General features: G+C 50.3%; 1 protein-coding gene across 1 annotated transcript; it reads left to right on the top strand.

Annotated features, from left to right (window-relative positions):
- Positions 1–524: 524 nt before the first annotated feature.
- Positions 525–23283, top strand: LOC135873881 (uncharacterized). The gene is made up of 8 exons (XM_065398490.1): positions 525–704; positions 3889–3996; positions 5665–5748; positions 12597–12611; positions 16613–16819; positions 20921–21028; positions 22065–22148; positions 23185–23283. The coding sequence occupies exons 1-8, from the start codon at positions 525–527 to the stop codon at positions 23281–23283; spliced, it is 885 nt and encodes a 294-aa protein (XP_065254562.1).
- The last annotated feature ends 4079 nt before the right edge of the window (positions 23284–27362 follow it).

Genomic DNA, 27362 nt, shown 5'->3' with positions numbered 1-27362 from the left:
GCACCATCAAAACCAATGACCTGGGCCTACTGACTGGCTCTAGGGGAATGCTTGTGGTGTGATGTCTGGACTGAGAGCTGGTGGGTAAAGCTCTGGTTGTCTGGACTTTAGGGGACAGGTCTTCTATTGGTGTAAGTCAGCGTAGATCCATGAAAGCCACTGGAGCTATGGCAACTTATACCAGCTGAGGATCTGGCCCAACAGAATTAAGACATGTAGCGCAGCCTTTCCCAACGCAGAGGCCCCTGGACAGCTCCCACCCCCATCATGGGTTGTTTTGCAATTGGTGCACACGATTTCAGCAATTTATTTGAAAAAATCCTCCTTTTCCTCTGACCGACCTCCCCCCTATGCCTGCCCCGGAGGGTGACCAATGGAGGGAGAAAAGCCACTGGTTAAGGGAGGACCGAAGCAGGCAGCCAATCAGGGACTAGCCCATACAGAGGAGGCAGCGTATAAAAGTGCTTCCCCCGGGAGGGACAGGGCTGCCCATCCAGCTCTCACTGAATGCCACAGGGCATAGGATGGAGACCTGCCTGAAAGTCCTGCTGCTCGTCGGGGTGGTTACAGCAGCCCCCGCGCCATCATCAGTCCCTCTGCCAACCCACGAGGATGCGATTTTAGCTGCAGTTCAGGTGTACAACCAAGAGCCAGGCACAACACTGGCCTATCGGCTCCTGGAAGCTGAGCCGCAGTCAGACTGGGTGAGTGACCTGGGGAATCGCTTTGTGGCTTGGGCAGGGGTGGCCAAACTTACCGGCCCTCCGAGCTGCATACGGCAATCTTCGAGAGCGGGGATGCGCCTGCTGGGGCTCAGGGATTCAGCCCCGTTCCTGTTGAAGCCCTGAGCCCCAGCGGGCACACCCCGTGGGTGGAGGCGGAATAAGATTTATTGGGGCCCTGGCCACAAAGAACATTTGAGCACCCACATGCCCCCTGCCATGGGGCCCCACCCCCTGCTCCTCCCCTTCCCCCAATAGCCCCACCTCCTGGTCTAACATAAACCGGGTGGTGCTAAGAGCTGCCCCGGGAGCCCTGGACCCTCCACCTGCCTTCAGCAGTGTGCCCTGGGGGGGGGGGGGCGGGCAGGGAAACAGGCACCCCAGCACCCCGCCCAGTGGCGTGGGGGATGGGCTCAGGAGAGGGGCTCAGGCCAGGTCCACGCAGGGGAGGTGGGGCCAGGACCAGCCTTAGGGGTGGGCCACCCGGGCGACTTCCCAGGGGTGCCATAATCAAGGTGGCGCCGTGCAGAGGTGCGCACTGCTGGTGTAGAGTCAGAAACTGCTCCCGGTGGCAGGAGAGCACCTTGTGGGGGGGCCCAGATTTCCCCCTGCTTCCTCCCAGCAGAGGAACATAGGGGCGGGCGAGTGGTGACGCACAGATACTGCTCGTCCCCTCAATGTTTCTCTGCACCTCCGTACTGGGCTGTGGGGGGGGAGCGAGAAGCACCCCCCTGCCCCAGCCCTGAGCCCCCCTCAAACCCAGAGCCCCCTCCTGCACCCCAAACCCCTCATCCCCAACCCGCACCCCCAGCCCAGAGTCCATACCCCCTCCTGCAGCCCAACCCCCTGCCTCAACCCACAGCCCCCTCCCGCACTCCGAATCCCTCGGCCCCACCCCCCAGCCTGGAGCCCCCTCCTGCACCCCAAACCCCTCATCCTCAGCCCCAGCCCAGAGCCCGTACCCCCTTCTGCAGCCCAACCCCTTGCCTCAACCCACAGCCCCCTCCCCCAGCCTGGAGTCCCCTCGTGAAATTTATGGAGGGTGGCAGCCATACACTACTTCCCTTTATTACCACACAGCAGCTTCTGGGTCCCGCTGGCCTGAGACCAGCAGTTCATTCACATTCAGCTGGCAGAGAATGTTTCCATTTGAATTATGCTGTGAGCAATTCAGGGCAGGGACCATCTTACTCTGTGTTTGTACAGCGCCTGGCACAAAGGTGGTGGCCAGCCACAAGTATTCAAAGAGAATGAGTCAGTCCTGAAAAAAACATGGGATAGGCTTAAAAATCACGATTAAAAAATATACGGGGTACTGTAGTTTTTTTTTCTTTTTGCTGCCTGGGTTCTGAGCCTTTACAGATAAATACTAATTATTGGTCATTAAAAGAGAGGGTTTTTGGAAGGTTTAACAAGGTTTAAGAGGATAACCTCTTTGAATTCAGTGCCCTCCCTGGGTCTCCTTGTGCAGAGAATTCAAATTTAGTAGTAGGTAGAAGAAAGATTTAAGAGGTTAACAACGTTTTTAAATTATTATCGTTATTTATTAGGTGGCCACAAAGTGGCAAAGTGCTGGGAACTAATCTTGCCTCAGATACCTAAATAATGTATTATTTATATCCCAGCAGCATCTAGAGGTTCAAGCCAAAATCATGGCCCCGCTGTGCTGTACAAACACATAGCAAGAGACAGTTCCTGCCTACAAGAACTTTACAATCTAAATAGATAAGACAAAGGTTGAGAGAAAGGATGTATTATTATCCCCATGTCAGAGGGGGAAACTGAGGCACAGAGCAATACCTTGCAATCAAAATACATTTACACTATCCAGTGTTCTAATGTATGTAATTTTTCCTTAATGTCCTGTTCACAGACACCTACCTTGATTGCAAAAGTTGCCAGAGTTACCGTTTATCTTCCGTACAAGTTTGTGTTCATTTTAAAATGCTGCCCTTGCTCTGAAAAGTGGGAGTGCCCCAAATGGCATCCCCTTGCTCAGCTGAGCTGCTCCCTCTGCGTATTCAGTTAGAGCTGTCGGCTTTGGGCCAAGAGGTTTGTAAGTGACGAGTGATTTCAAGTGCCCAACTGGAAACGCTTCAGAAGCGCCGGATTTCCAGAACATTCTGAGCCCTCTCAGAATGAACCACACAACGGTCTCAAACTGGGCACCCAGTCGTGAGGCACATAAACTCACCAGCCACGTTCTAAAATCCTGGCCGATGGCTAACAGAAATGCTCACTCCTTTGTACTCCAGCTGGCTCTGCAGAGCGGGAGCTGGGTTTTGTTCCTTCTCGTGCATCATCAACAGCACCTTGTTTAAAGGGTTCCCGTGATGAGGCAGGAGAAGGAAAAGCAGGGCTTGAGCTTCAGAGCAAAGTTCAATTTGCAGGACTGACAGTTAGGGAAATAACCATTGTTTAATGACAGGCTTGATCCTGTGAGCTGCTGAACACCCTCTGCTTGCAATGAGGTCGGTGGAAGTTGAGGGTGCTCAGAGCCGTGCATCATCAAGCCCAAAAGGGGGACACTTGGGGCCCAACCTGCAAACACCTGCACACACAAGTAACTTCTGCAAGACAGGACCCACGTATGGAAATTACCGTGAGGCAATAAGCCCTGGAATCCCAGGAGCTCACTTGGACCATGTCACTTTTCAAACCAGAATTGCACTTTCAGGAATTAAAAGACATACAGAAACCCCGAGCGACTGGATTTTCTCAGAGAAGGGCAGGAGATGGGGGGAGGAATTGCCAGATACTCATTATTTGTTCAAAACCTCAACTTAAGACAATGGGGCTACTCCAGAACTAACCCACAGCACACAAAGTTACATTTCTGGATTAATGTTTGAACAGCATTTGAAACATGCTAGAACCTAGACAAAAGCTGAGAATGATTATTAAAAACATATTACTTCAGAGGACTAGAACAAGTCGATGTTACATTCTGCTGAGACTGGAATCTCTTTAGGGCAAGGGCCTTGCCTGCGTATGTGTGTGAGTAGCGCCCAGCACAATGCGGCTCTGATGCCAAAATAGGCCTCTGTGATACTGTAACAAAAATAATAATAAAATAAAAATAATTATGCCAAACACCAAAGTGGAGCCTGGTGCCTTGCTGCTCACTGTGAATGTTAATTTTGTTTTTTATTGAATGTCTTCTTAGGACGGGTCTTCGAAAACTATCCAACCGGTGAAATTCACTGTTCAAGAGACAGTGTGCCTGGTATCAGGGAAACGCGACATCAACCAGTGTGAATTCAAAGAAGACGGGGTAAGGATCACTTGCTGCACGGAGACATCTCCATCCATAGGCAGCGAGTTATATGGGCCCGTGGTGACCGTGCTCCACCAATGTTTGGGCTTATATTTTCAGAGCCGGCCCTTCCATAGGACAGACCGGGGCAACTGCCCCAGGCCCCGCACTTTGGGGGGCACCACGTTTCACGGGGACGCAGGGTCCAGGGCGGCCTGGGAGGCTAGCAGGGGGCCTGGCACCGGCAGCAGCGACCTGACCCCAGCCCGCCCTGCTCCGCCCCGCCTCGCCTCTTCCCCCCTGCTCCACCCCCTCCCCGCCCCCATTCCACCCCTTCCTCAAATTCCCGCCCCACCTCTTTCCGGCTTCCGTCCCCTCCCACGAGTGACGCTGGGAGCCGGCGGTGTGGAGCGGAGCGGAGCAAGGCGGGCTGGGACCGTGTCATTCACTGCTGCCGGAGCCATGCCCCATGCTAACACCCCAGGCCGCCCTGGAACCTGCATCCCCCTGAAGCATGGGGCTCCCCAAAGTGCAGGGCCCAGGGCGGTTGCCCTGGTCTGTCCTATGGATGGGACGGTTCTGCTTGGATCCATTCTGGGCACCACCAAAAATTATACAAACCTAGCGCCCATGTCTCCATCTGCTCTGCTATCTCACTGATCACACAGCTGCACCTTGAGCTGACCAATAGTATCTCTCAGGTGCCCAAAGCTCACAGAAAATGTATATTTCAACCAGAGACATAAAGGAAGGAATGGGGCTATGGGCCAGTGCCTTTTCTGCTGTAGCTTGCTTACTGATCCTTACATCCATGTCACAGACAACATACATCCATTCATCCAACCCCAAATTATAGGTCTGCATGGTTTTTAAACTCTGGTTTGCTGTTGTCAGCTGGAGCACCGTTCTACTGGGAAACCCTCAAAACCCTCAAAAGAAGAGCGGGATGAACCTCATGTGTCACATTATTTGTTACACTAGCACTTTGACATCCCTAAGGAGATCAGGGGCCCCGGTGCCCGGTGCTTCACAGACACAGTCAGACCGTCCCTGTCCCAAAGTGTTCACAATCTAAATAGACCAGACAGCGAAAGGCTGGCCGAGAGGGAGTGCTCTTATCCCCGGGTCACTGCTAGGTGATGTGACTCGCCCAAGGTCACACACCAGGTCAGTAGCAGAGTGGAGAATTCGACCCCACTCTCCCTAATCTCAGCCCACTGCTGTAACTGCACGCCCACGCTTCTCATTCCGTAAGCATGCTCTGCTCTAACAGCAATCCTGCCTCGCTTGGCTCAACTGAGTGTAGATTTTGGCTCATTCTCTCCTTGTCTATATCTACATTTACCCATACGCTGGTCTCTGTGGGCCCCTCTCACTCAGCTGGAGTAGACAAGGAATCCCACAGATCACATAGTGACAGCTCGCAAACTAAGGTGCTGTTGAACACGAGCCAGGGTTACATAGATTGTGAGCTCCTCGGGGCAGGGACCATCCTCTGTACAGCGCCTCGCACAACGGTGTCCTGACCCAGTGTGATGTCCAAACCAGGCCCACGATTGAGCCTCCCAACCTCCTGCTGAACTTGTGACCAACCCACACTGGGAAGCAGGTCTCCACACGCGAGTGGCCTGAGCGTCATCACTCCCTGACAGTAAGATGCTGAGGTCTCTTTTCTCTCCCTTGCAGCTGGTCAAAGACTGCTCTGGATTCTTCTCCACTGTACAGGACCCCCCTTCCGTCATTATCAAATGCGAGGAGGCGTCTGAGGAGGTGAGTGGCCTAGACGGCCTCCTCTCTGGTCACGGCTGGGCTGAGGCAGGGTTACGGGTTTCCCTCGCTGAGATCCTGGCCAGGTATTTCACACTGCACAAGTGTCCCCAGAACAAGTGTCCAGCTCATCTGCTGGCAGTGAGCTGGCAAAGGCCTCCTGCCCCACGAACCCTAAAGCCGCCAGCAGAACCGCAGGGAGCAAATTCTAATCTCGCTGGGATACATAACAAACCTAAAGCCCCATATGGTGACTGGGGGCGGGGCAAGGGCAGGGGGGCCTCAGGAGGCTCCTCACCACCTACCTTTGTCTGGCAGTGACATTTACAAACGTTGTATGATGCAGACACTGAATGGCTCCTTGTCCCACACACCAGACAAAAGGCCCCAGCATGGCCCTTGCTTCTTACCCTAGAGCAGGGACCTTCCCTAACACATGGGCCAAGGTGGGTGTAAGGAGTAGAGACAGCAAAGGGGGAGGGGATAAGAGTTGTTTAAAATCCTGCACACCTCTAGCACACTGTCCCTCCAGCAAGCAAGCTCCTGCCCCTTCCTGAGCCACAGAGCGATGTCACCCTCTGTCCAAGGGCTCGATGGCAACACTCACTCCTAAGGCTACACTTCTCCCCCAGTAGCCACCTAGGCCCTAGTGACACTGGTCGGATGCTCTCTGTTGCTCTAGGGAGGCCATGTGCTCCAGGGGAGCGGGCACTGGGCTGGGACTCGGGAGCCCAGGGCACTACTCTTTACTCTGCCACTGAACAGCTGTGGGACCTCAGGCATGGCACGCTGTTACCGTCCGAGCCATTGCCCCCGTTTATCTCGAGTGTAAGCCCTGCTAACCCTGGCCTCTTTCCCCTCTATCCTAATGTCATCTCACAGGACCGCTGAGGAAATATTGGTAGGTTTCTTCGTCGAAATGCTTGGAACCTTATTCACATCGGTCTTGCCCTTACTAGCTAAGAAGATCCAGAAAGGGAGGAGATGAAAGCGAGTCAATGCTGCCAGACCCAGCTGTGCCTCCATTTCTCCTCTACTGGCAGCACCATCGGAAGCAAGGCTCATAACAGTGTGAACAGCTTCAGAGTATCTGCTTCTACCTACCGCTTAGCACCTCTTTCCGTGCTGCTCTATGGGGCTCCTCTGCATAATAAACTGCCATGCTACAAACATATACTCTTGTCCTCTTCTTCCATATTGCAGGAGGAGATTAGGGACATGAACCGGAGTGAGTCACCTGACTGTGCTATTGGCCAATGAAAACCCCCGACTAGGAGTCACACGCCATCCTCATTAAAGAGAACCAACGCCTGCCATATTGCAACAGAGAGCCAAACACTAAGGCCCAACTTGTTAAAAGTGACAAGCAATTTTGGGTGCTCAACACAGACGGCCTCAAAGAGGCCTGGTTTTCAGAAAGTGCTGAACCTCCACCCTCTGAAAATGAGGTCCCTTCAATAGCTCTCTCGTTGGGCATCCAAATTTTGAGCCATCCAAAACCAACAGTCACTTGGGAAAATTTAGGGCCCAGGGCATGTAATGCTTTAGACTGGGACTTTCATTCATCCACCACTAGATGGCACCAGTTGGCCTCAGGTGCAGTAAAGGGAATGGGTGTAACTAGCACACACATCTGAGGATCTTAACTGGGTTAACAGTCACATCCATCGTGGATTCTCTCAGCCTCCCTGATTTACCGCAGGTTCCAGCCAGAAAGTGGGTAACACCCTTTGCCCTATTGGTTTTATGACCCAGGTAGCCCCATAACCCTCAAAGAAATTACTCCCTGAGGGTCTAGTACACTCCAGCAAGGAGGGACTGACAATGTCCGGTGTTAAAGGCTTAATGGTCACAGGTCCCTTTGCAGATTTGGGGTGAAATTTCCCATAAAGAACAAGCTGGGCTGCCCCATGGTTTCTCCCAACCAGGCACACCCGTAGAGTTCAGGCCCCTAGCACAGCTTTCAGCGTGGTGTTGATAATGAGAGTAGACCCCACAGCCCCCTTCCCACCTTCCTGTACACAAACCCACAGGGACACAATCCCACAGCAGGGTCATTAAAGGTACAAATTCCATCAGACTGAAAACCCTCGAGCTCTTTGGCCTGACAACAAACCTGATTCTGCCGCCCTTATGCTCTAGCCTTAAAACCCTATGAATTTGGAGTCATGAGGGACAGGAAGTCTAGTGAGAGACCAATATGGCTGCATCAGGCGCTCTCTAGTGACCTGAAAACCATAAAGTGGAATCATGGACAAATTGCTATGGACGAGTAGAAAAGAACAACCCAAGTATGTAGGAAGAAAACCAGGAAGGCTAAGACACACAAGTTGTTACACCTAGCGAGGGACATACCAGGCAATAAGAAGAGGTTCTATAAATACATTAGGAGCAAGGGTAAGATGAAGGAAAGTGCAGGTCTGCTATGTAAGAGGAAAGGGGAGCTAATAACCGAAGACATCAAGAAGGCTGAAGAGTTTGATGCCTATTTTACTTGAGTCTTCACTAAACGAGTTGATTGTGATCAGATGCTTAACAAGAAGGGGGAAGGAACACAAGCCAGAATAGGGTAAAACAGATTAACGAATATTTAAATAAGTTAGATGTTTTCAAGCTGGCAAGGCCGGATGCTATTCACTCTAGGGTACTTGAGGAAGTAGCTGAAGCAATCTTTGAACCAGTAGCGATTCTCTTCCAGAACTCGTGGAGGATGGGTGGGGTCCCAGAGGGCTACCGAAGGGAAAACATGGTACCGTACCTCTCTAAAAAAGGGAACAAAGAGGACCTGAGGAATTACAGACCTGTCAGCCTAACTTCGATACCTGGAAAGTTACTGAAACATTTATTAAACAATCCATTTGTAAATACCTAAAGTATAACAGAATAATAAGTAGTAGACAAAATAGACTGGTCAAGAACAAATCATGCCAAACCAGCTTAATTTCTTTCTTTGCTAGATTACAGGCCCAGTGCATGGAGTGAAGCAGTAGATGTGCTATATCTTGATTTTAGTAAAGCATTTGACACAGTCCCACATGATATTTGCATAAGCAAATGAGAGAAATGTGGTCAAGATGAAATACTCTAAAGTGGGTGTAACACTGGTTGAAAATATAGTAATGAATGTTCACTGTCAAACTGAGAGGGTGTATTTAGTGAGGTTGCCCAGGGATCTGTCCTGAGTTTGGTACTATTCAATATTTTCATAATGATGTGGATAATGGAGTGGAGAGTATGCTTATAAAATTTGCAGACGACACCAAGCTGAGAGGGGTTGCAAGCACTTTGGAGGACAGGATTAGAATTCAAAATCACCTTGGTAAATTGGAGAATTTGCAGTAAGTGAGAGTTAGGTTAGATATTAGGAAATACTTTTTAACTATAAGGACAGTTAAACTCTGGAATAGTTTCAGCATTAACTGTTCTGCCCTGGTTCCTGGGCACCCACAATTTAAGCACACACTAAACATTCCAGGAATCACCCATCAATCTTATGGGGTCCCTACCAGGCCAAAGTCTTTCTAACACGTCCGCAAAGGTTGGACAGAAGGCCCTGTCCGTTTGCTGGATCAGAATCCGTGTCAGTTTAAACTCAGCCTTTTTATACCAAAAGCCCTTTCTTTGATTGTCTCTGGAAACTCCAGTTTGAACCAATCTATTGAAACCTCTCCAGGAGCATGTGCCTTTCTAGAATGGTTCAGTTTCAGTGACTCACCTTAATTACCCCCCACTCTTTGTCGTTCCAGGAGGAGGTCTGGTACCCCTCCCCCAGAGAGTAGAACACAATCACACTGAAGCCATTCCTAGGTTTAACGCATTGGTCCCCAAAGATCCAGCAGGGGGTCGCAGTCGCTGTCACACGCAGTTCTTCTCCCTCGGCTCAGGGTCTGCTGCCGAGGAGTGAATGTGGTGGCTGCCGTGGCCACAGTGACCCACCAAGAGGACCATGCCGCCTCTCCCCATCCAGTGCTGGGAAGGGCCGTCATGTCGCCCCACTAGGACACCCCTGATTGTCACTCTGACCTTGGGGGATTTGTTGTTTGTGCACGTGGGTTTTCCCGAAAGCTGCTGTTCCCTTGTGTAGGAAACATCTGTTGACAAACGTGCCAGGACAAGCAGAGATGGGAACTCAAATCAGCTGGGATCATGGGGTTAGGCTGCACACCCCACATTCACAAGAGTGTACGGCTTTCAGTGTCCAGAGGGCAACAGCCCTTGCGGCTCTCTGTCAGGGAAACCCACCACCAGGGAGGTATCTCACTGCACCCACTCTGCTAGTGATCCTCCTGGGACAAATGTACCTGCATCTCTAGGCACCCAGGTTATAATCAATGGGAACCTCACCTGATGGTAATAGGCATAACTCCATTAAATTGAATAGATCAAGAGGCACTTTTACCAGCAGGTAATTTAATCCATAGGTAGGGTATGATTTGTTTCCATTGTTTGCGAAGGAATGTCTGCCTTGGGAGACTGTGTGTGTGTGGGGGTGTGTGTGTGTGGGGGGGACAAGATTGACCACTATGAGCATACCTTTGAGAGTGCTAGACACACTTCGGTGCAACACTCTCTTGTCTTTATATGACTAAACTCCTCATTGAGTTTGACATGTGAGAGGCACTGGTAAAGCCCAGGGACAGATTGGATTTGGAATTTTCATGCAAAATATCATCTGATGGACAGAGAGGAGCAAGAAGTCTCGTCCAAATGATAGAAGCTGTAGAGAAGAAGGTTCTCGTGCTAACAGTGATGCGATTGTAAGGAGGGGAAGAGAGGAGGGAGCTTCCAAGCTCTCACTGAGAAAGGAATTTGGGACCCCATCAAACATGTCACGGAAGCGTTGCTGCCGACCTTCATAGCTTTCATACAGTCACAGCTGTTCAGGCCAGCAGGGACCATTGTGGTCATCTAGTCTGCCCTGCTGCAGAACACAGGACAGGCCAAAGAACCTCACCCAGTCATTTCTGCCTCAAGCCTGTAACTTCCATTTCTGCGAGAGCATCGCTTTCGAAAGGAAATCGAATCCTGACTGAAAGCCTGCAAGTGATGAAGAATCCAGCAAATCCCCAGAGAAGTAGTTCCCGTGGTCAATTATCTTCACTATTTAAAAATGCACCATATTTCTAGTCTGAACATTGCAAGGGCTCCAACTTTTAGGCCCCAAATCTGCAGTCGTTCCAAACAGGGCCGGCTCTAGGCACCAGCAAAGCCAGCAGTTGCTTGGGGCGGCAGATTTGCAAGGGGCGCAAGAATCCAGCAGGGGAGCTGAGAACCAACAGGGGGCCCTGGGAGCTGTAGTTCCTTGGTTAGCTCCCTGCCTATAGAGCCAGCCCTGGAGCAGGGAAAGAACTACATTTCCCAGCATTCTCTTGGCCACTAGCAACAGGAAGGGGTGTGGGAAAGGAGTATGGAACTGAAATCTGCAGCTTGCTGTGAATGGTAGGAACACAGCCAGCTCTAGGTTTTTTGCCGGGCGCCCCCCTGCTGCCCCAGCTCTGGCCCCCACCTGCACTCCCAGCCCTGGGCTCTTCCCCCCCCGCATCCCCTGCCATCCCAGCTCTGGCCCCCACCTGCACCCTCCTGCCGCCTCAGCCCTGGGCTCTCCCCCCACCCGCAACTCCTGCCGCCTCAGCCCTGGGCTCTCCCCCCAACCGCAACTCCTGCCGCCCCAGCCCTGGGCTCTCCCCCCACCCGCAACTCCTGCCGCCTCAGCCCTGGGCTCTCCCCCCACCCGCAACTCCTGCCGCCTCAGCCCTGGGCTCTCCCCCCACCCGCAACTCCTGCCGCCCCAGCCCTGGGCTCTCCCCCCACCCGCAACTCCTGCCGCCTCAGCCCTGGGCTCTCCCCCCACCCGCAACTCCTGCCGCCTCAGCCCTGGGCTCTCCCCCCACCCGCAACTCCTGCCGCCTCAGCCCTGGGCTCTCCCCCCACCCGCAACTCCTGCCACCCCAGCCCTGGGTTCTCCCCCCCCCCCCCCGCACCTCCTGCCGCCCCAGCTCTGGCCCCCACCTGCACCCTCCTGCGGCTCTCCCCCGCCCACACCCCCTGCCGCCCCAGCCCTGGGCTCTTCCCGCATCCCCGGCCACCCCAGCTCTGGCCCTCATCCGCACCTCCTGCCACCCCAGCCCTGGACTCTCCCCCGCCCACACCCCCTGCAGCCCCAGCTCTGGCCCCCACCTGCACTCCCCTGCTCCCCCAGCCCTGGGCTCTCCCCCCACCCGCACCTCCTGTTGCCCCAGTCCTGGGCTCTCCCCCCCCCCCCGCACCCGCTGCCACCCCAGCTCTGGCTCCCACCCACACCCCCTGCCGCCCCAGCCCTGGGCTTTTCCCCCCCACCCGCACCTCCTGCCGCCCCAGCCCTGGGCTCTCCCCCAAAGAAGGAATTGGGGGGACTAAATGGACGGTGCACCTCACTATCTGAAGCCTAGCAAGGGAGGTATGTGGATCCCACTAGATTTTAAAATGAAAAGTAAGGGAGGGGAGGCTCTGGACCTGAGCAGTTTTAGATACAGTACCAGGCACTTAGGAGGATTTCCACTTCTGAGCCATGGAAGCAGAAATTGACTTTTCCTCTCCAGATATAGCTAATATTCAGAAAGGGAATCTAGCACCTGCCTTCCAGATTTGAACACCCTCAAAATTCAGGAGTGCTCAAGCTCAATTTGGGCAGCTGTTACTTCATTTCCCCCAAATCAAATATACTGATCCACTGTAACTTGCTGTAGAAAAAGTAGAATAAATTGAGCAAGAAATGCTTCCCAGTGGTTATTAGGACTGGAATTGCTATTTTCAACAGACATTGCTTTATTTTTTTTTTTTTTTTTTAAGTTTTAGTTTTATTTGTTTAAAAGGAAGACCGTGATAGTGCATTCCCCATAGAAACAAAGAATGGAACAAAAGAATAATAAAGGCACCTCAACTTTTCCTCATTTATGTAGGACAGTCTTATAATATGCATCCAGATATCCTCCAGTCACACAAGCTGAAAATTGTTCCACTTTACTGCAGTTCTGTAACGATATGGGAACCAGTCCTGTCTGTGTTCTGTGCACATCCAAAATTCCTGCTGAATGACCCACCCTGGGAGCAAGTTACCAGTGACCCAGGGCTGGGGCAGCAGGAGGGTGCAGTTGTGGGGAGGGGGAAAGCCCAGGGCTGGGGTGGGGGGCAGCCAAAAATTTTTTTGCTTGGGGCAGCAAAAAACCTAGAGCCGGCCCTGGTTCCAAAGGACAGACCTCTGTTCTCACATGGACCCCATTGAAACCATAGGGTGCCACACAGGTACCAGGGTCTGTCTGTCTGCACAATACTGTGGAATTGGGGTTTTATTTAGCACAGCAAAGAAATGGACTAGAAACCCTATTCCAGTGAGCAAACTGCTGGGCATCTTACCCAACGAACTTCTGTTTCCTGCATTTGCAAAAGAAATACCATCGCATTTGGGAAGCAAACTGCAACTGCCATAACGTTACAGTGCTGTGTAGGTGAGGGTGAGAGAATCATTCTGAATAACTTAGCTCATTCAGGTCGGAGTTCTTTGCTCTAATAGCAGAATTTATATTACATTTTAAATATTCAGACATTGCCTTTTTAACCCTCCCAACACTCCTGAGACCTAGGTCTAGATAAATATTATAATCTCCATTTCAGGGAGTTCCAGGCACAGTTATGCCACTTATATTTGTCTCCTCTAACGAAAGCATAACCAGAGAAAGGAACGGCACTTTAGTTCTGTGTAGGGTAAATCACAGACTCTCCAACACAACAGGACACAACACACACATGTAAGTCACTATGGGTGTGTCGTGTTCTGAGATATTTGTATTGTGTGTGTGATGGGCACAGGGTGTTTGAAAACCCCAAAGAGCCATTTCTAGGGGAAAATTCATGGCAAAATTATTTATTATCAGTGATTTGCATCACAGCAGCCCCCGTTCAGTGCCGGTATCAGAGTCCCATTGCACCAAGCACCGTACCCAGGAATGAAGCCTGGAGTTGGCTGGTAGCTACTATTGATGAGGGCAGTCTTTAAGGCCAGCCTGCACTGGGATGGCCCCACGGTCCCCTCTAAACCAACCTGTCTTAAAAGCACTTCATGCAAACTAGGGGTCTCTCATTAGCTGAAGGCTTCAGGAGGACACACAAAGCTCTATGGAAACAAGTGGGGATTCCTGAAATCCGAGGCGTCGATCTCTGTGCTCTGGATCCTCCAAACTCTGGAAACAGAGTTCAAAGCCTGCAGGGGCAGCTCCCTCGCTCTTCCAGGGACGAGAGCTGGGGAGTTGTGGAGGAGACTGCTGCATGACATGGTTGTGGGGACCATATGAGCAGTGAGGATTGTATTGGCATCAATACTGGCTGGCCCTGGAGGGAGGGGCTGGATTCCAGGATCTGGGGAGTGGGGACACAGGGAAGATGTGCTGGCTGGCTATGTAAAAGGCAGCTGCCCTCCAGCTCTGTCAGACTGGGGATGCAGGGAAGATCTGTCGGCGAGGTCTGGAGAAAGAGGCTGCTTAAGGGACCTGGACTGTCATGAGGGATAAATGCTGGTCAGTTTCCCAAGGCCAGGTTGTGCTGCAGACGGAGGAGCCTGTGCTCCACAGGACAAACCAAGAGGAACCCCCCAAATTTCAATTAAGCAGGAGTCTTGTGATAAACAGGGGTCAGTGCTCCAGTTTGTGCTGGAGAGCTGCACGGAGAAAGCACGGAGACACCCGACAGCTCCAAAAGTAACATCTTGTTACAGATGCACCTGCAAGAATGAGACTGCAAATGTTTGTGTAACCCACACACCTCCTGGGTGTGGTGTTCTGTCCCATCTAGTGGCACTCAGGGGGTGTGTGGGTTACATTTGCAGGCGCTTGGCTGAGCAGTGCTAAACCTTAGGGCTGCAACAGAGCTGCAGTGGGACCCTTAGAGCAACCACTATTTAATAGAGCGCCAGAAACTAAAGACTGGGGGCTGAATTCTTCACTGCCATGTGCCTCAGTCTTATTTCATATGACACTAGCACCTGCACATACCAACCAAGATCAGTTATGCTAAGTGCTGTACACAGCCATAGGATGGGAGAGTCATTGCCCTTATGAGCATTCAATCTAAACAGGAAATATGGACGAAGAGTGGGAGAAAGAAAGGATCGCTAGTCGCAGATGGGGAACTGAGGCCCATAGAGATAAAGTAACTTGCCAAAAGTCACACACGGAGTTGACAGACTTTGCCAACTATTGGCCAGATTCAATCATCAACATCCAAACTTTGAATCAAATACAATTCTGCATTTAACCTAAACCCCAGGGGGGCACATGCAAGAAGCACTCCTTAGGCTGAGGGGGGAAATTCGGCTGGGCAAAACATGAATTTGTGATTAAGATGTAACAATAATAATAATAATAATAAGTAGTAAGACTCAAGGATCAGTCAAGTTAATAGGGGAGTATTAAAGGACACGTCCAAAACTTCTAGCATTTCAGCAACTGACTGATAGAGAAGCAAGTGGTATGAACGCCCTGCTGCCCAGTTCTGCCTGGCACCAGTTTTAATACACGTATTACCCAGGGAGGGATGGAATTGTCGGTTACAAACCCCGACCGTCCTGCCTGGATTACAAAACCGCAGCTAAACGGTCAGCCAGAATGTGCCAGAAATGAGCTGAAGAAAGAATCCTGAGACTTCCTGTTCTCATCCCGCAGCAGAATCCTCATAAAGGGGACTTCACAGCCAGCAATACCGTCCACACGGTTTACTGTGTTTTATATAGGAGGGAAGGTATTGTGAGAGCCCCAAGCAGAGGACACAGAGAACGTGCTCTAATCACAGAGAAGCGCTTTGACAGTTTGATTGCTGTCCTTGACAGAACTGCAGGACCAGTGGATGGAGAGGAAGTGGTCGATGGGATATAACTGGCTTTTGGTAACACACCTGAGACAATGTCTCATGAAATCTGATTCTCAAAATTAATTGAAATTGGCTTGGGTAGGGACACAGCTACATGCAGTGAAAATTGGCTAATGTAAATACAGAATAAGGAAAAAATGGTAGCAGCCACAAAAGAGTTAACTCAAAGAGAGGGGGATTCGTTTGGAAAGGGGGCTACGGGGTATGACTAGGAGCAATGGGATAATATTAAGAAGGGACAGGTTAGGAACACTTCCTAATAGCGAGATGTCTCCGACTTTGGAACAGGGTCCTCCTATTGGACATGGGGCAGTCCCATTGCTTGGGATACAAAAGAGCAGGTTGGCCAGTCAGGAGCAGTCCGGTGTGTGGTTATCCATTGTCGACATACTGTACGTTCCCCTTGGATTTAGCGGTGGTACCACCAAAAACAACGACCTGGGCCTACTGACTGGCTCTAGGGGAATGCTTGTTGTGTGATTTCTGGACTGAGAGCTGACTCTGGTTGTCTGGACTTTAGGGGAGAGGTGTTTTCTTGATATAAGTCAGCGTAGATAGAGCAATGGCAACTTATAGCAGCTGAGGTTCTGGCCCAACAGATCCTCAGCTGGTTTAAGTTGCCCTAGCTCCATTGGCTTTCATGGATCTACGCTGACTTACACCAAGAGAGGTACAGGTACCTTGGCCTTTCCCAATACAGCGGCCCCCGGCCACCCCCCGCCATGGGTTGTTTAGCAATTGGTGCACACGATTTCAGCAATTTATTAGAAAAATTCCTCCTTTTCTCCTGACCAACCTCCCTCTCTGCCCGCCCCAGCAGGGGAGCCAATGGAAACATCCTGCAGATGGAGGCAGAAAAGCCACCGGTTAAGGGAGGACCAAAGCAGGCAGCCAATGAGGCACTAACCCGTATAGAGGAGGCAGCGTATAAAAGGGCTTCCCCCCTGGAGTGACTGGGCTGCCCACCCAGCTCACACTGAATGCCACAGGGCACAGGATGGAGACCTGCCTGAAAGTCCTGTTGCTCGTCGGGGTGGTCACAGCAGCCCCCACGCCATCATCGTCCCCTCTGCCAACCCACGAGGATGCGATTTTAGCTGCAGTTCAGGTGTACAACCAAGAGCCAGGCACAACACTGGCCTATCGGCTCCTGGAAGCTGAGCCGCAGCCAGACTGGGTGAGTGACCTGGGGAATCGCTTTGTGGCCTATTAGATGCTGCTTGAGCTCATAGGGCAAGTCAATGGGAATCGCTGCCCTCTGATGCTAGGCTCCTGTACCTACAGTCTGGTATTTGCACCCTCGTTATCATCCAGGGCTGATTTCTGGTGGGGCCATGAAAGACAGTTCCTGTTCGCAGTCCAAGTAGGCAGAGGTTAGGGGAAGGGGAACAACAGGGAATTTATAGATGAGCCAGCTGGAGTCACTGAAAGCAGCATGGCCAACATTGGTTATAAAGAGGGAGTGAACTATGTGCAGGGACGGGTAGCAGCCAGACAGCTATTTCCCTGTATTACCACACAGCAGCTTCCTGGTCCCAGTGCAGAGGAAGGGCCTGACACCAGCAGTTCATTCACATTCAGCAGGCAGAGAATGTTTCCATTTGAATTATACTGTGGGTAATTCGGGGCAGGGACCACCTTACTCTGTGTTTGTACAGCACCTGGCACAAAGGCGGTGGCCAGCCACAAGTGTTCAAAGAGAATGAATCAGTCCTGAAAAAATCATGGGACTGGCTTAAAAATCACGATTTAATAAAGATACCGGTGGGGTTCTGGTTTTTTTTCTTTTAGCTGTCTGGTTTCTGAGCCTTTACAAATAAATACTGATTTTTGGTCATTAAAAGATGGTTCTTTGAAAGTTTAAAAAGCTTTAGGAAAAGACCTTTTGAATTCAGTGCCCTCCCTGGGTCTCCTTGCACAGAGAATTCAAATTGAGCCATATGTAGAAGACAGACTTAATTTAAAGACATTTGTTAATCTCTTATTTTCATTATTTATTAAGTGGCAACAAAGTGCTGGGCACCATTCTTCCCGGAGGGACCTAATTGATATATTATTTATATCCCAGCAGCATTAGAGGTTCAAGCCAAGACCACGGCCCTATTGTGCTAGGTGCTGTACAAATACATAGTAAGAGACAGTTCCTGCCTAGAACTTTACAATCCAAATAGATAAGACAAAGGGTGGGAGAAAGGACATATTATTATCCGCATTTTAGAGGGGGAAACTGAGGCACAGAGCAATACCTTGCAATCAAAATAAGCATACACTATCCTATGCTCTAATGTATGTAATTTTTCATTAATGTCCTGTTCACTGACACCTGTTCATAGATTCATAGATTCTAGGACTGGAAGGGACCTCGAGAGGTCATCGAGTCCAGTCCCCTGCCCCCTATGTTGATTGCAAAAGTTGCCAGAGTTACCGCTTATCTTCAGTACAAGTTTGTGTTCGTTTTCAAATGCTGCCCTTGCTCTGAAAAGTGAGAGTGCCCCAAATGGCATCCCCTTGCTCAGCAGAGCTGCTCCCTCTGCGTATTCAGAGTCAGAGCTGTCGGATTTAAAAGGAATCAATTATGAAACACTTAGAGGAGAGGAAAGTGATCAGGAACAGTCAGCATGGATTCACCAAGGGGAAATCATGCCTGACTAATCTAATTGCCTTCTATGAGGAGATAACTGGCTCTGTGGATGAGGGGAAAGCAGTGGATGTGTTATTCCTTGACTTTAGCAAAGCTTTTGATACGGTCTCCCACAGTATTCTTGCTGCCAAGTTAAAGAAGTATGGGCTGGATGAATGGACTGTAAGGTGGATAGAAAGCTGGCTAGATCGTCGGGCTCAACGGGTAGTGATCAATGGCTCCATGTCTAGTTGGCAGCCGGTTTCAAGCGGAGTGCCCCAAGGGTCGGTTCTGGGGCCAGTTTTGTTTAATATCTTTATTAATGATCTGGAGGATGGTGTGGACTGCACTCTCAGCAAGTTTGCAGATGACACTAAACTGGGAGGAGTGGTAGATACACTGGAGGGTAGGGATCGGATACAGAGGGACCTAGACAAATTAGAGGATTGGGCCAAAAAAATCATGATGAGGTTCAACAAGGACAAGTGCAGAGTCCTGCACTTAGGACGGAAGAATCCTATGCACTGCTACAGACTAGGGACCGAGTGGCTGGGTAGCAGTTCTGCAGAAAAGGACCTAGGGGTCACAGTGGATGAGAAGCTGGTTATGAGTCAACAGTGTGCTCTTGTTGCCAAGAAGGCTAATGGCATTTTGGGCTGTATAAGTAGGGGCATTGCCAGCAGATCGAGGAACGTGATCGTTCCCCTTTATTCGACATTGGTGAGGCCTCATCTGGAGTAGTGTGTCCAGTTTTGGGCCCCACACTACAAGAAGGATGTGGAAATACTGGAAAGAGTCCAGTGGAGGGCAACAAAAATGATTAGGGGTCTGGAGCACATGACTTATGAGGAGAGGCTGAGGGAACTGGGATTGTTTAGTCTCCAGAAGAGAAGGATGAGGGGAGATTTGATAGCTGCTTTCAACTACCTGAAGGGGGGTTCCAAAGAGGATGGAGCTCGGCTGTTCTCAGTGGTGGCAGATGACAGAACAAGGAGCAATGGTCTCAAGTTGCAGTGAGGGAGGTCTAGGCTGGATATTAGGAAACACTATTTCACTAGGAGGGTGGTGAAGCACTGGAATGCGTTACCTAGGGAGGTGGTGGAATCTCCTTCCTTGGAGGTTTTTAAGGCCCGGCTTGAGAAAGCCCTGGCTGGGATGATTTAGTTGGGAATTGGTCCTGCTTTGAGCAGGGGGTTGGACTAGATGACCTCCTGAGGTCCCTTCCAACCCTGATATTCTATGATTCGGGTTTTAAGAGTTTTGTAAGTGATGAGTGGTTTCAGGTGCCCAACTGGAAACGCCTCAGAAGGGTCTGATTTCTAGAACATTCTCAGCACCCGCACTCCAAGACTCAGGCCCCTTTAAGGCCCTCAAATAGGGCACCCAATCGTGAGGCACACAAACTCACCAGCCACGTTCTAAAATCCTGGCCCATGGCTAACAGAAATGCTCACTCCTTTGTACTCCAGCTGGGTATTCAGAGGGGAGCTGGATTCTGTTCCTTCTCTTGCATTATCAACAGCACCTTGTTTCTTGGGTTCCCGTGATGAGGAATGAAAAGCAAAAGCAGGGCTTGAGCTTCAGAGCAAACATTCAATTGGGGGAAATAATCATACTTTTAATGAAAGTTTTGATCCCGTGAGCTACCGAGCACCCTCTGGTCGCAGTGAGGTCAGTGGAAGTTGAGGGTGCTCCGAGTGTTTCATGATCAAGCCCAAAAGGAGGACACTTGGGCTCCGATCCTGCAAACACCTGCACACACAAGTAACTTCTTCAACACAGGAACCTACGTATAGAAATTACAGTGAGGCAATGACACCTGGAATCCCAGGAGCTCACTTGGACCATGTCATTTCAGACCAGAATCCCACTTTCAGGAATTAAAACACATGCAGAAACACTGAGTGACTGGATTTTCTAAGAGAAGGCCAGGGGACAGGAGAGGAAGGCGGGGAGAGAATTGCAAGATACTAATTATTTGTTCATGCTGTAGAAACATGGGCCAGACCCTCATCTAGTGCAAATCAGCCCCATTTAAGACAATGGAGCTACATCAGAGTTAGGCCACAATATATGAAGTTACATTCCTGGATTTATGTTTGAACAGCATTTGAAAAATTCAGGGCCCTAGACTACTGCTGCGAATGATTATTAATAACTGTTTACTTCAGTAGAATATCGCCATATTTGGGGTCGGGAAGGAATTTTCCTCCAGGGTAGATTGGCAGAGGCCCTGGAGGTTTTTCGCCTTCCTCCGCAGCATAGGGCAGGGGTCGCAAGCTGGAGGATTCTCTGCGACTTGAAGTCTTTAAATCACGATCTGGAGACTTCAACAGCTGAGTTAAGGGAAAGTGGGTGGGTCCGCTTTTGTGGCCTGCATCATGCGGGAGGTCAGACTAGATGACCATATTGGTCCCTTCTGACCTTAAAGTCTATGAGACTATGAGTCTATAGAACAAGTCAATACTTACATTCTCTTTAGGGCAAGGGCCTTGTCTGGGTATGTGTGTGGACAGCACCTCACACAATGCGGATCTGATACCAATCTGGGTGATACTGTAACATCAAAGAAAAATATTTACAAGGCCAAAGTGGGGCCTGGTGCTTTGATGCTCACTGTGAATGTTAATTTTCCTTATTCATTGAACTTTTTTTTAGGATGTGTCTTCTAAAACTATCCAGCCGGTGACATTCACTGTGAAAGAGACAGTATGCCTGGTATCAGAGAAACGCGACCCCAACCAATGTGAATTCAAAGAAGATGGGGTAAGGATCACTCCCTGCACGGAGACCCATCCCTCTGCTCTTCTCTCACTGATCCCACAGATGCCCAACAGCATCTTTCAAGCAGAGACGTAAAGGAAAGAAGGGTGGTACGGTAGAGTGCCTCTTCCGCTGTATCCTATTACTGATCCTTACATCAATGTCACAGACAACATACATCCATTCATCCAACCCCTAATTATAGGACTGGATGGTTTTTAATCTCTGGTTTGCTGTTGTCAGCTGGGGCACTGTTCTACTGGGGAACTCTCACTGAAGTCAAAAGGAGAAGGGGATGCAGCTCGTGTAAAATATTATTCATGGTACACTAGCACTTTGACATCCCTAATGAGATCAGGGCCCCATGGTGTCAGGTGCTGCATAAACTCAGACAGTCCCTGCCCTGCCCCAATGTGTTCACAATTGAAATAGACCAGACAGCGAAAGGCTGGCTGAGAGGGAGTGCTCTTATCCCCGGGTCACTGGTGGGTGATGTGACTCACTCAAGGTCACACACCAGGACAGTGGCAGAGAGGAGAATTCAACCCAGGTCTCCTGAATCTGTGCCCAGTGCTGTAACTGCACGTCCACGCTTCTCGTTCCATAAGCATGCTCTGCCCTAGAAGCAATCCAGCCTCGCTTGGCTCAACTGAGTGTAGATTTTGGCTCATTCTCTCCTTGTCTATATCTACATTTACCCATACGCTGGTCTCTGTGGGCCTCTCTCACTCAGCTGGAGTAGACAAGGAATCGCACAGATCACATAGTGACAGCTCACAAAGTAAGGTGCTATTGAACACGAGGCAAGGTTACACAGATTGTGAGCTCCTTGGGGCAGGGACCATCCTCTGTACAGCGCCTTGCACAATGGGGTCCTGACCCAGTGTGATGTCCAAACCAGGCCCACGATTGAGCCTCCCAACCGCCTGCTGAACTTGTGACCAACCCACACTGGGAAGCAGGTCTCCACACGCGAGTGGCCTGAGCGTTATCACTCCCTGACAGTAAGATGCTGAGGTCTCTTTTCTCTCCCTTGCAGCTGGTCAAAGACTGCTCTGGATTCTTCTCCACTGAACAGGACCCCCCTTCCATCATTATCAAATGCGAGGAGGCGTCTGAGGAGGTGAGTGGCCTAGACGGCCTCCTCTCTGCTCACGGCTGGGCTGAGGCAGGGTTACGGGTTTCCCTCGCTGAGATCCCGGCCAGGTATTTCACACTGCACAAGTGTCCCCAGAACAAGTGTCTGGCTCCACCTACTGGCAGTGAGCTGGCAAAGGCCTCCTGCCCCACGAGCCTGGAGAGGGAACCCTACAGCCGCCAGCAGAACCGCAGGGAGCAAATTCTAATCTCGCTGGGATACATAACAAACCTAAAGCCCCATATGGTGACTGGGGGCGGGGCAAGGGTAGGGGGCCTCAGGAGGCTCCTCACCACTTACCTTTGTCTGGCAGTGACATTTACAAACGTTGTATGATGCAGACACTGAATTGCCCCTGGTCCCACACACCAGGCAAAAGTCCCCAGCATGGCCCCTCCTTCTTACCCTAGAACAGGGACCTTCCCTACCACATGGGCCAAGGTGGGTGTAAGGAGTAGAGACAGCAAAGGGGGAGGGGATAAGAGTTGTTTAAAATCCTGCACACCTCTAGCACACTGTCCCTCCAGCAAGCAAGCTCCTGCCCCTTCCTGAGCCACAGAGCGATGTCACCCTCTGTCCAAGGGCTCGATGGCAACACTCACTCCTAAGGCTACACTTCTCCCCCAGTAGCCACCTAGGCCCTAGTGACACTGGTCGGATGCTCTCTGTTGCTCTGGAGAGGCCATGTGCTCCAGGGGAGCGGGCACTGGGCTGGGACTCGGGAGACCTGGGCTCTACTCCCTGCTCTGCTACTGACCAGCTGTGTGACCTCAGGCATGTCACACTGTCACCCCTCACCCTTTGCCTCTCTGTCTATCTAGACTGTAATCCCCTTGGGGCAGAGACTGTCTCCCACTGTGCGTGTGTTACAGCAACTACCACAGCCCTGATCAAAGCTGGGGCCTCTAGTCATTGCTCATAACAAATGAAACACAAGAGAGAACAAACTAACATTCCCTGACCTGTAGGAGCCAGGTTCAGTCTGCGTGGAGATTCTGACCCTGACCTCTTGTCTCTCTAGCCTAATGTCGTCACACGGGGCCGCTGGAGAAATGTTGGTAGGTTTATTCGTCGAAATGCTTGGGACCTTATTCACGTCGGTCTTGCCCTTACTAGCTAAGAAGATCCAGAAAGGGAGGAGATGAAAGCGAGTCAATGCTGCCAGACCCAGCTGTGCCTCCATTTCTCCTCCACTGGCAGCACCATCGGAAGCAAGGCTCATAACAGTGTGAACAGCTTCAGAGTGTCTGCTTCTACCTACCGCTTAGCACCTCTTTCCGTGCTGCTCTATGGGGCTCCTCTGCATAATAAACTGCCATGCTACAAACATATACTGTTGTCCTCTTCTTCCATATTGCAGGAGGAGATTAGGGACATGAACCGGAGTGTCACCTGACTGTGCTACTGGCCAATGAAAACCCCCGACTAGGAGTCACACGCCATCCTCATTAAAGAGAGCCAACCCCTGCCATATTGCAACAGAGATCGAAACACTAAGGCCCAACTTGTTAAAAGTGACGAGCGATTTTGGGTGCTCAACACAGAAGGCCTCAAAGAGGCCTGGTTTTCAGAAAGTGCTGAACCTCCACCCTCTGAAAACGAGGCCCCCTTCAATAGCTCTCTCGTTGGGCATCCAAATTTTGAGCCATCCAAAACCAATAGTCACTTGGGAAAATTTAGGGCCCAGGGCATGTAATGCTTTAGACTGGGACTTTCATTCATCCACCACTAGATGGCACCAGTTGGCCTCAGGTGCAGTAAAGGGAATGGGTGTAACTAGCACACACATCACTGAGGATCTTAACTGGGTTAACAGTCACATCCATCGTGGATTCCCTCAGCCTCCCTGATTTACTGCAGGTTCCAGCCAGAAAGTGGGTAACACCCTCTGCCCTATTGGTTTCATGACCCAGGTAGCCCCATAACCCCCAAATAAATCACTCTCTGAGGGTTTAGTACACTCCAGCAAGGAGGGACTGACAATGTCCGGTGTTAAAGGCTTGATGATGCTCAGGTCCCTTTGCAGACCCTCTGCCATGGGGTGAATTTTCCCCTAAAGAACAAGCTGGGGCTGCCCCAAGGTTTCTCCCAACCAGGCACACCCGTAGAGTTCAGGCCCCTAGCACAGCTTTCAGCGTGGTGTTGATAATGAGAGTAGACCCCATAGCCCCCTTCCCAGCTTCCTGTACACAAACCCACAGGGACACAATCCCACAGCAGGGTCATTAAAGGTACAAATTCCATCAGACTGAAAACCCTCGAGCTCTTTGGCCTGACAACAAACCTGATTCTGCCGCCCTTATGCTCTAGCCTTAAAACCCTATGAAGTTGGAGTCATGAGGGACAGGAAGTCTAGTGAGAGACCAATATGGCTGCATCAGGCGCGCTCTAGTGACCTGAAAACCATAAAGTGGAATCATGGACAAATTGCTAAGGATGAGTAGAAAAGAACAACCCAAGTATGTAGGGAGAAAACCAGAAAGGCTAAGACACACAAGTTGTTACACCTAGCGAGGGACATACCAGGCAATAAGAAGAGGTTCTATAAATACATTAGGAGCAAGGGTAAGATGAAGCAAAGTGCAGGTCTGCTATGTAAGAGGAAAGGGGAGCTGTCATAGGTTTCACCCCCACTCTGGACTTTAGAGTCCAGATATAGGGACCTGCCTGTGAACCCCTAAACTGAATTACCAGTTTAGATCTGGTCTTGCTGCCACCACTCCCAAGTTCTAACTCCTTTCCCTGGGTAGCCTTGAGAGACTTCTTCACCAATTTCCTGGTGAACACTGATCCAAACCCTTGGATCTTAACACAAGGAGAAGTTAACCATCCCCCTTCCTTTCCCCCCACCAATTCCTGGTGAGTCCAGATCCAATCCCCTTGGATCTTAAAAACAGGGGAAAATCAATCAGGTTCTTAAAAAGAAGCCTTTTAATTAAAGAAAAGAAAGGTGAAAGACAAACCTCTGGGAGAGATTAGCATACCAGCTACTCTCACAGACAACAGATTCAAAACACAGAGGATGTTCCCCTGGGCAAAACTTAGTTACACAAAAGAATACCCAATTTGATTATTCCCCTAATGCCAAGACAAGTTACAAAAAGAAAATAAACAAAACCTATTTATTCCTTTTTTAATACTCACTACTCTGATAAAAAGCTGATTCCTTGATCTTTTCCACTCCGGCCAAAACTGAAACTGACCCAGACAAAGGGAACTTCCCTCCTTCCTTTTGAAACATTTTGTCCCCGCATTGGTTCCTCTGGTCAGGTGTCAGCTAGGCTAGGTGAACTTCTTAACCCTTTACAGGTAAAAGAGGTATTAACCCTTAACTATTTGTTTATGACAGGAGCTAATAACCGAAGACATCAAGAAGGCTGAGGAGTTTGATGCCTATTTTACTTCAGTCTTCACTAAAGGAGTTGATTGTGATCAGACGCTTAACAAGAAGCGGGAAGGAACACAAGCCAGAATAGCAAACCAGGGTCTGTCTGTCTGCACAATACTGTGGAATTGAGGTTTTATTTAGCACAGCAAAGAAATGGACTAGAAACCCTATTCCAGTGAGCAAACTGCTGGGCATCTTACCCAACGAAATTCTGTTTCCTGCATTTGCAAAAGAAATACCATCGCATTTGGGAAGCAAACTGCAACTGCCATAACGTTACAGTGCTGTGTAGGTGAGGGTGAGAGAATCATTCTGAATAACTTAGCTCATTCAGGTCGGAGTTCTTTACTCTAATAGCAGAATTTATATTACATTTTACATATTCAGACATTGCCTTTTTAACCCTCCGAACACAGCAGAGACCCAGGTCTAGAGAAATATTATAATCTCCATTTCAGGGAGTTCCAGGCACAGTTATGCCATTTATATTTGTCTCCTCTAACGAAAGCATAACCAGAGAAAGGAAAGGCACTTTAGTTCTGTGTAGGGTAAATCACAGACTCTCCAACACAACAGGACACAACACACACATGTAAGTCACTATGGGTGTGTAGTGTTCTGAGATATTTGTATTGTGTGTGTGATGGCCACAGGGTGTTTGAAAACCCCAAAGAGCCATTTCTAGGGGAAAATTCATGGCAAAATTATTTATTATCAGTGATTTGCATCACAGCAGCCCCCGTTCAGTGCCGGTATCAGAGTCCCATTGCGCCAAGCACCATACCCAGGAATGAAGCCTGGAGTTGGCTGGTAGCTACCATTGATGAGGGCAGTCTTTAAGGCCAGCCTGCACTGGGATGGCCCCATGGTCCCCTCTAAACCAACCTGTCTTAAAAGCACTTCATGCAAACTAGGGGTCTCTTATTAGCTGAAGGCTTCAGGAGGACACACAAAGCTCTATGGAAACAAGTGGGGATTCCTGAAATCCGAGGTGTCGATCTCTGTGCTCTGGATCCTCCAAACTCTGGAAACAGAGTTCAAAGCCTGCAGGGGCAGCTCCCTCGCTCTTCCAGGGACGAGAGCTGGGGAGTTGTGGAGGAGCCTGCTGCATGACATGGTTGTGGGGACCATATGAGCAGTGAGGATTGTATTGGCATCAATACTGGCTGGCCCTGGAGGGAGGGGCTGGATTCCAGGATCTGGGGAGTGGGGACACAGGGAAGATGTGCTGGCTGGCTATGTAAAAGGCAGCTGCCCTCCAGCTCTGTCGGACTAGGGATACAGGGAAGATCTGCCGGCGAGGTCTGGAGAAAGAGGCTGCTTGAAGGACCTGGACTGTCATGAGGGATAAATGCTGGTCAGTTTCCCAAGGCCAGGTTGTGCTGCAGACGGAGGAGCCTGTGCTCCACAGGACAAACCAAGAGGAACCCCCCAAATTTCAATTAAGCAGGAGTCTTGTGATAAACAGGGGTCAGTGCTCCAGTTTGTGCTGGAGAGCTGCACGGAGAAAGCACGGAGACACCCGACAGCTCCAAAAGTAACATCTTGTTACAGATGCACCTGCAAGAATGAGACTGCAAATGTTTGTGTAACCCACACACCTCCTGGGTGTGGTGTTCTGTCCCATCTAGTGGCACTCAGGGGGTGTGTGGGTTACATTTGCAGGCGCTTGGCTGAGCAGTGCTAAACCTTAGGGCTGCAACAGAGCTGCAGTGGGACCCTTAGAGCAACCACTATTTAATAGAGCGCCAGAAACTAAAGACTGGGGGCTGAATTCTTCACTGCCATGTGCCTCAGTCTTATTTCATATG

Source organism: Emys orbicularis, chromosome 2, assembly GCF_028017835.1.
Source record: "Emys orbicularis isolate rEmyOrb1 chromosome 2, rEmyOrb1.hap1, whole genome shotgun sequence".
Taxonomy (NCBI): Eukaryota; Metazoa; Chordata; order Testudines; family Emydidae; genus Emys; species Emys orbicularis.
This window is presented reverse-complemented; position numbering and strand designations above follow the sequence as displayed.